The 9106-nt window shown below is 43.5% G+C and overlaps 1 protein-coding gene across 3 annotated transcripts; it reads right to left on the bottom strand.

The window, feature by feature from the left end:
• Positions 1–3684: 3684 nt before the first annotated feature.
• LOC111957868 (ubiquitin-conjugating enzyme E2 R2) lies at positions 3685–8773 on the bottom strand. 3 transcript variants are annotated; one of them, XM_070436853.1, is made up of 6 exons: positions 8660–8773; positions 7452–7700; positions 6959–7045; positions 6757–6854; positions 4485–4619; positions 3685–4294 (listed from the first exon to the last, which is right to left on the bottom strand). In XM_070436853.1, exons 2-6 carry the CDS (start codon positions 7626–7628, stop codon positions 4036–4038), a joined length of 756 nt encoding a protein of 251 aa, XP_070292954.1. In that variant the 5' UTR covers positions 7629–7700; positions 8660–8773; the 3' UTR covers positions 3685–4035. The 3 variants fall into 3 exon arrangements, with proteins under 3 accessions (XP_070292954.1, XP_023834685.1, XP_070292953.1); XM_023978917.3 differs by lacking the exon at positions 8660–8773 and adding an exon at positions 8494–8599; XM_070436852.1 differs by lacking the exon at positions 8660–8773 and having other exon boundaries at positions 7452–7953.
• Between the last annotated feature and the right edge of the window lie 333 nt (positions 8774–9106).

Raw genomic sequence — 9106 nt, 5'->3', positions numbered from 1 at the left:
ACTGTGGGATGGTCTTAGATGACTCTCCCAGACAGCTGGTGAAACTGTGGATTTGCACAACAGAAGAATTTCTGCACAAACTGTCAGAAAGCGTCTCAGGGAAGCTCATCTGCGTGCTCGTCATCCTCACCAGGTTTCTTGACCTGACTGCAGTTCAGCATCATAACCGACTTCAGTGGGCAAATGCTCATGTTCGATGGCCAATGTCACGCTGGAGAAGTGTGCTCTTCACGGATGAATCCTGGTTTCAACTGTACCGGGCAGATGGCAAACAGCGTGTATGGGGTCGTGTGGGCAAGTGGTTTGCTGATGTCAACGTTGTGAACAGAGTGCCTGGTGGTGGGGTTATGGTACGGGCAGACATAAGCTACGGACAACAAACACAATTGCATTTTATCAATGGTAATTTTAATCCACAGAGATACCGTGACAAGATCCTGAGACCTGTTGTCGTGCCATTCATCCGCTGCCATCACTTCATGTTTCAGTTTGATAGTGCATGGACCCATGTCGCAAGGATCAGTACACAATTCCTGGAAGCTCAAAATGTTCTAGTTCTTCCAAGCCTGCATACTCACCAGACATGTCACCCATTGAGTGTTTGGGATGCTCTGGATTGATGTGTATGACAGCATATTCCAGTTCCCGTCAATATCCAGCAACTTCGCACAGCCATTGAAGAAGAATGGGACAACATTCCACTGGCCACAATCAACAGCCTGATCAACTATATGCGAAGGACATGTGCCGAGCTACATGAGGCAAATACTGGTCACACCAGATACTGTTTTTCTGATCCACGCCCTTACCTAAAAAAAAAAAAAAAGGTATCTGTGACCAACAGATGCATATCTGTATTCCCAGTAATGTGAAATCTATAGATTACGGGCCTACTGAATTTCAATTGGCTGATTTCCTTATATGAACTGTAACTCAGTAAAATCTTTTGAAATTGTTGCATGTTGCGTTTATATTTTTGTTCAGTGTAGTTGATGCTACCAGCCTGGAGCCCTCGCAGACGTTTTCTCTCCCGGTGATCGCCTCAGCATCGCATCCGCAGCAAAGCAGAGGAAGGGAAGCGGACGCTTCTCATCACTCTGGAGAGCACTGCGAGGAAAAAATAAGAAGCCTGTTGTTGCACTGTTATACAGTTGAACCTGTTGATACAGGAATATCCAGTGTTTATGGCTCTTAACTCTGTAACTATCTATTTTCAGGCCCATGTGGCTGCAAAGAAAAAGGACAGAAGCTAGAAGGTTGAGAGCCTCACCTCACACCACAGGCAGATGCTGGCACCTTCATTGTGGAGGACCGGCTCATTGTAATGGCTGGAACGGAATAAATGGAACGGTATCGAACACATCAAACTAATGGTTTCCATGTGTTAGATACTATTCCATTCCAGCCATTATTATGAGCCATCCTCCCCTCAGTAGCTTCCTGTGCCACACAGGGAGATCAGTAGTGGGAGGTGCTCAATGCTACAGACACCTGCGATTGAGACTCAATTGCCTCTGCTTCCATCTTCAGACTTTCTCTCATTCACCCCACCGATTTTTATCAGCAAACTTTTTGGGGGCCATTTCATTTGAATGCATTTTCTTTTTCATTGAAACAAATATCTAACAAGTGGATGTTTTTAATGGCAAAAATAATTCTCACTTTGAAATAGCTTTGACAATTTCCAGCACTCTCTGTATTTATTTGACTTTGTGCAACAAACAACCCAAATATAAAGCCTTAGATTCACAAAAGAAAGCTTATTTTATCTTCAGTCAACGTTCATGACGTAAGTTCAGTTAGACCATGAAAAACAATGGGAATTTTCTACTCTGAAACAAACACGTAACATTAGCTGAAAGACACCAAGGGCCGGATCCAAGCCACCCTGCCTTAGCAATGTTTACACAATATCTTTGTTTACCCACTATGTTTAGGCCTACATACTACTGCATAAATATTGCCCTGTGCATTTGATTGAATCAAGCCCAAAGTCTCTAAGCGATTCTTGAACTTAAATTAAACATAATTGATATCTAGTAAATTATCATAATGGTTATGAAGCGCTCTACGTGTCCACAAACGGAATGCTTTTCTATGTAATGATTACCTATCTGTGGTCAAGGGCCTGTGACTGGCACTGGGAGGAGATCTCTTTGGCAACAAAACATCATGAATCACATTTACTTTGGAACCACTTGAGGACTACCAAACAAATGAAAAATCAAAAGACATTAAGTGGCTTTCAGTTCACTCCATTATACCCAAGCATTTTTAACCTCAATGTCTGGATCATCAGACCTGCATTCAAATACTATTTGAAATCAAATAGTTTGCTTTCAACAGTCTGGGGTGTCCAGTGAGTGGGGTTTGCACTTTTGGAACATTTCAAATGATTTCAAATTGTATGTGAATCCAGGTCTGTTGCTTATACACACCCTTAGTAGAGGAAGGTGACACACCCCAAACTTCAGCTGTAACAAAGTGTTATGGAATGGCCAACACTTCCCATGGTAATCCAGCATTCATTGTCTGTGTTTCTGGGTAAAGAGAGACGTTTTCATCAAACCTTGAACAGGAGATTACTGACTACAGCAAATACTAGCAGAACAAATTGTCTCTACTTGAAACAGCAGTGTTGCCTCTCTCAGTGCTGTTTTCTGTGCAGAGCAGTTTGATGGCTCCAACGCTCTGTGGTGTGGAGGGGGGTTGTCCACTTGTCTCATTCACCCCTGGTGTTCAAGTCCCCCATAGGCATAGAAAGAATGGGTTGTTACAAATCAGTCACCAAGGAAACAACGCCATGTCGCCAGTCCCCATGGAAATTATCCATCGATGGTTGAGGGCACAAGAGTTTAAGTGACATCAGGCGTGAGACTTAGCATCCTGTCTCAGAAACCCTTTATCAGTTTCAGGTGCATTTCACCTCAGAAGTTGGAGCAGAGATTGCTTCTCTACGGTCTCTGGTTGAAAATATGCATGTTGGGAGTCAGTACCCAACCCTTCCTATCTGCTAGCGATCTTTGAGTGGATGACTCAGAGAAACATGGGGAACCAAGCAAAAATTGCAGTGTCCTTTTTGTGTTCAGATCCCTGCCAGGGCAATACAGAAAGAGTAGGTTTTTGGTTTATTTATTTAACTGAAGAGTCTTCATCTTGTTGACTGTGTGAGAGAGTAAGAGAGGGGTATGTTAATTGAGTGCATCTTACCACCCTGTTCCACAGCTTAAGAACAAATTAGAGTTAATTTAAATTGTGTTTTTACGTTTGAATACGATTTGGTTTAACACAATGGAATTAGAACTAGTTTGAGTGTATTTTAACCCTGGGAGGGGTAGAAACCAGTGTTGCCAACTTAAAGTCGCTATATTCAGTGAGTTTTCAGACCCCCACAGCAACTTTTATTTGTCAAAGTGCCTAGCGACAAATTAAGCTACTTTTCAGGCTGCCTTGGAGATGAGTTTTGATACCCTTTAGTGACTTTTCCCACTAAATAATTCCACAAACGAAAGTGAGAAAAGCTGCCTATGCAACAGAAGTCACAGCAACACCGCACACACAGGTACAGAAGCATAAGGGGAGGGGGTGTGCAGCAGGAGAAGGGGTGAAAATGTCATGGTAACAGCAAAACATCATCTGGCGACAAATCAAGCAGCCAATAGGAATTCTCGCAAAAATATTGGTAGACAGCATACAAACCAGATTGGTGGCATTATAAAGCATGTGATTATGTTGAACTGTTTAAAACTGACCCCTCAAATGGCAGAATAAGAAAAATGCCATAATAAAACCATTAAATCTGACCCCCATAAAGCTGTTAAAAATCCCTGCTTCAGGTGTAGAGCGCCTTAATAGAATATGGGCATGTTAAGTGCTATGGGAAGCCGTCAAGAATGGGATGGATCCAGCAAGAGTGTGTGTGTTTGTGTGCGCACGTGGTAAGGAATCAGAAAGTAAGGATAGGAGGAGGCTGCAGCAGAGTCACTGGTAGGAAAGGTGTGGGGAGGAGCGGGATAAAAAGCGAGAGGAGGAAGGTCATGACTCTTCGTTGCCCGAGTCTTCCTCGTCAATTAAGCAGTTCCCCTCCTCTCCGGCTATCTGGCACCCAGCTTCTGCATCATCTTCATCTTCCTCGTCATCCTCTTCAATGTCATCATCGTAGAGGTCGTCGTAAAGCAAGTCCGAGCTGCTGTCGTGGGAAGGCACTTTGGTCTGGATGCAGTACTCTGCCAGCGTGGTAGGGACCTTCACCCCATCCCGCTCCGCCTCCACTTTAGTGGACACTACCTGCTTCCTGAGAGAAAAATAAAGAGAGGGAGAGAGCACAACCAATAGTAAATACAATGTCAGACAGACGGGTAAAAGAGAGTAAGATTCCAGGTAGAAAATTAAGTGATTGACTGCACTGAATTTGCATGTTTAGTCGTGTGTGTGAAGGAGTATATTGTTGTTTTCATTGTGTTAAAAGACAGAATTTTAGGTACCTGATGATCTCAGCATACTCTTTGTCCTTGCCCTTGCTGTCTCTCCACTTGCGGAACATAACAGAGGCATCGACATTGGCCGGGGAGAAGGTGTTGGGCTCGTTCAGCAGAGAGATCACACTCAGTAGGATGGTCCTGAATAGACATTCATATACAAAAAGTACACAGGTAAGGTCACAGGTGAGTACATCTGGGCCGTGTTCACTAGGCATGTCAGGGGTACGTTCAGTTGATTAAACATTTAGCTGAGTTTTACAATAGTACGTAGAGACATCCTCCTGAAATGTTGCGCACCATTCTTCAACTTTTAGGTATAAGGTGCATTTGGAAAGTATTCTGACCCATTGACCTTTTCCACTTTGTTACCTTACAGCCTCATTCTAAAATTGATTAAATTGTTTTTTCCCCCCTCATCAATCTACACACAATGCCCCATAATGACAAAGCAAAAACAGGTTTAGAAATGTTTGCAAAAGTATTAAAAATAAACTGAAATATCACATTTACATAAGTATTAAGACACTTCACTCAGTACTTTGAGGCAACTTTGGCAGCCTCAAGTCTTCTCGGGTATGACGCTACAAGCTTGGCACAACTATATTTCTCACATTCTTCTCTGCAGATCCTCTCAAGCTCTGTCAGGTTGGATGGGGAGCATCGCTGCACAGCTTCTCAAGGACATTCAGAGACTTGTCCCAAAGCCACTCCTGCATTGTCTTGGCTGTGTGCTTAGGGTTGTTGTCCTGCTGGAAGGTGAACCTTAACACCAGTCTGAGGTCCTAAGAGCTCTGGAGCATGTTTTCATCAAGGATCTGTACTTTGCTCTGTTCATCTTTCCCTCGATCTTGACTAGTCTCCCAGTCCCTGCCACAGCATGATGCTGCCACCACCATGCATCACCATAGGGATGGTGCCAGGTTTCCTATACGAGTAACGATTGGCATTCAGGCCAAAGAGTTCAATCTAGGTTTCATCAGACCAGAGAATCTTGTTTCTCATGGTCTGAGAGCCTTTAGATGCCTTTTGGCGAACTCAAAGCGGGCTGTCATGTGCCTTTTACTGAGGAGTGGCTTCCATCTGGCCACTACCATAAAAGCCTGAATGGTGGAGTGCTGCAGAGATGGTTGTAATTCTGGAAGGTTCTCCAATCTCCACAGAGGAACTCTGGAGCTCTGTCAGAGTGGCCATCAGGTTCTTGGTCACCTCCCTGACCAAGGCCCTTCTCCCCTGATTGCTCAGTTTGGCCAGGCGACCAGCTCTAGTAAGAGTGTTGGTGGTTCCAAACTTCTTCCATTTGAGAATGATGGAGGCCACTGTTCTTTGTCCTTCAATGCTGCAGATATTTTTTGGTACCCTTTCCCAGATCTGTGCCTTGACACAATCCGATCTCGGAGCTCTATGGACACTTCCTTTGACCTCATGACTTGGTTTTTGCTCTGACATACACTGTCAATTGTGGGACCTTATATAGACAGGTGTGTGCCTTTCCAAATCATGTCCAATCAATTGAATTTACCACCGGTGGACTCCAATCAAGTTGTTGAAACATTTCAAGGATGATCAATGGAAACGGGATGCACCTGAACTCAATTTCGAGTCTCATAGCAAAAGGTCTGAAAACTTAAGTAAATAAGGTATGTTTTTTTAAGCTTTTTTAATAAAGTCTTAAAACCTGTTTTCGCTTTGTCATTATGGGGTATTGTGTGTAGATTGATGAGGATATTTTTTAGAATAAGGCTGTAACGTGAAAAAGTCAAGGGCTCTGAAAACTTTCCGAATGCACTGTATAGAGAGCAATAGTAATGGGCTCCCGAGTGGCACAGCGGTCTAAGGCACTGCATCTCATTGCAAGAGGCATTACTATAGTACCTGGCTCGAATCCAGGCTGTATCACATCCGGCCGTATTTGGGAGTCCCATAGGGCGCCGCACAATTGGCTCAGCGTCATCCGGATTTGGCCGTCATTGTAAATAAGAATTTGTTCTTAACTGATTTGCCTAGTTAAATAAAGGTTTAAAAAAAATTCTAATTGTGTATTTTTAAGGCACTAACGTAGGCTAACTCCGCCATGGCTTGTTGGCCAAAGCCTATGGGGAAATTGGGTTTGTCAAGGGTTTTTGGATAAATTACAAAAATAAAGTCTGTGGTAACCACAGGCTTAGGAGATCTCATACGTTTTTGTTCTATGAGAAACTCGTCAGCTAATATCACTTTTTGTTCATTTTGAAGCATTTACAGTGCATTCGGAAACTATTCAGACGGAGTATTTTACCTGACATTCTGGGTGGGGTTCCATCTCTCAGAGGGTAGCTCTCCGCTTTGTGGGTCGTCAACAGGGGGGTGAAGGATGGAGATACACACTTCCCCATTCTGTAGACAAACAACAAGTTACTCTCCACAGCAAGACCAACAATTGCCCATGAACTCATAAATCACATAAAATCAAGACAAACATGCAATGTGGTATACATCACCTCATATATGTTGGGGTGCCACATCTTTGTGAGGAAACGGAAAGTAGGTGGAGAGTAGGGGTAGTCAACTGGAAACTTCATGTGTGCCTGGGAAATGAGAGTCAGTGATGTGTGAGGGAAGGAATACTCTGGCTTTTCACAAATAGTGTGTCGCATATCGACACCCACTGGAGGGTTGTGGCAAGTTCTTCCTGGGTGACAGCTTAAGACTCAGTTGTAACGTAAAATATTGCAATGTTTATTTATATGGTCAAAAAAACTATGGAAAGGCTACAAGCGGTATGCCAAGTTTGGGAAACACTGCTCTCTAGGCAGGGGTACAGGGATTGTCTACATATAACAAAAAAGTGTGTTTGTATATACTATAAGTAACGCTACTGTTTGGATTCTTGTTATTTTATTTATATACTTTCTATACTCTATAGACTAGTTAGCTATAGGTCCCAGATCAGGTGTATTGCCCACAGACATGACAGAAGAAATCCTCCCTCACCTTGAAGTATCCTCCCTCATAAAGTGTGTTGGGGGGTCCAAATATGGCCACCTCCCAGTTGTACAAGTCAGACTCTTCTACTGGGGTGATGCGGAAACCCTCCACTGGTTCCTCTTGGAGAGACTTCAGTTCAAGCATTAGTGCCTTCTGAGAGCTTGGCATCTGCTGCTGTGCCATGGTGACCCAGTGGCAATGAAGACTGGCTGAAAACCGGACGACCCCGTTTGCACTCGCTCTTTGGAAGCTTTCCTAAAAGCCAGTCAAATAAATCAGGACCAATTCAAATTGATCGTCCCAACAACCAATAGCTGGTTGTCAAATAGAGGGGCTGCAAGCATTACCCACCAGTGGTGGCACCACGTTTAGTTGGTAGCTAGGTTAGCTAACGTTATCCATCCAACTGTGCAGCCTGCTCTAAAAACGTTAGCTAGCTAGCTACAGTAGCGAGGTAAACAAAGCGACAAACTGCTGTTAGCTCTGTTGACAGTTCTGTAGATAATGAGGAAGCTGCTTTTGGTAGAGACTAAAATATTCCTATACGGTTTTATGACGTGACAAATATTTTTAACGCCGCATATTCCTCAATCTGATCATATATGTTATTATTTTATCCTGGCGGGAGGGGGTGCCGTTAACAAATTATCTTATATCGAAACGTTCAAAATATAGCTTGCTAGCGTCTTTGATCTCCAACCAGTTTAACTTGTGTAATAATAAATTAGACGACAAAGGGTGTTTCTAAAATGTTGCCCATGTCATTCGTCCGTTCTCTGTCGATAGGTGTGTACCGTCTCGGCACGTCCAGCGGGTTGTTTTCAGTCATTTGTTTGTGTGCGCGAGCATAGCAAGCTTCTCCACTAGAGTCAAACTCAACGAACGTTTATGATTTAGTTTTAAAGGCGTCCGACAAGCATAATCTCGTTAAAATAACTACAGTGATATAAATTAATCCAAGTGTGTAGGAACTTCATTTTCTCTCTCGTTCCTCACTTCGCAGTTTGCTTTCAACAGATTCCAGTGCACTTGCTGCCTCGCGCCATACCTGTGTGAAGCTAGCCAATTCTTCTTCGATGAGGTTTAACGGCGGTTGGCGTCCAATAAATGTTGCATTACCGTCACCTACTAGACTGGAGTATAACTTCCTTATTTTGCCTTTAAAAAATAAGAATACAAAAATAAACACCCTACACTCACTAAAAACCCACCACCCTACTCCACTTAACACACCCTGTAACTCTTCTGACGTCAAGTCTTGCACACTCAAATACCTCTCTGCAGCTGCCACCACAACCTCAATTTTCTGTGACTTACGTTCCATCCCTGCAGTACAGTTGATAACCATTGCTATAAATGCAAAAAAAATCTAATCTTACTGAAACATGTACTGTATCACTTGTTACTCACACCACTCCTCTCAGGATCCCTCCCCCTATTTTCTGAACTCCCTCAGCATAGGACAACTTCTGCTCTACTCTAACCCTGGAAACCTCAATCTGCCTCTCTCGCACAGGACATTTCTGATCTCCAACCCCATGGGCACCCCTACAATTAACGCATACCACTACTTTCCCCAATTCCCACACCTCCCTCCTACACACTGCTGCCACATGCCCATACGCTTGACACCTGTAACAACGTAATGCTTTTGGCACAAA

The sequence above is a fragment of the Salvelinus sp. IW2-2015 genome, linkage group LG33, assembly GCF_002910315.2.
Source record: "Salvelinus sp. IW2-2015 linkage group LG33, ASM291031v2, whole genome shotgun sequence".
Taxonomy (NCBI): domain Eukaryota; kingdom Metazoa; phylum Chordata; class Actinopteri; order Salmoniformes; family Salmonidae; genus Salvelinus; species Salvelinus sp. IW2-2015.
Note: the sequence above shows the minus strand (reverse complement) of the source record. Positions and strands in the feature narration are given on the sequence as shown.

Bases quoted from the DNA above. Each gene is read 5' to 3' on its own strand.
- LOC111957868 (XM_070436853.1), bottom strand. From the start codon at position 7,628: ATGGCACAGCAGCAGATGCCAAGCTCTCAGAAGGCACTAATGCTTGAA. The intron at 6,855-6,958 runs GTGATGTATACC...GTTTGTCTACAG, and splicing joins GGCACCCCAACATATATGAG to AATGGGGAAGTGTGTATCTC. The intron at 4,620-6,756 runs GTAAAATACTCC...ATGTCTATTCAG, and splicing joins AACCCCACCCAGAATGTCAG to GACCATCCTACTGAGTGTGA.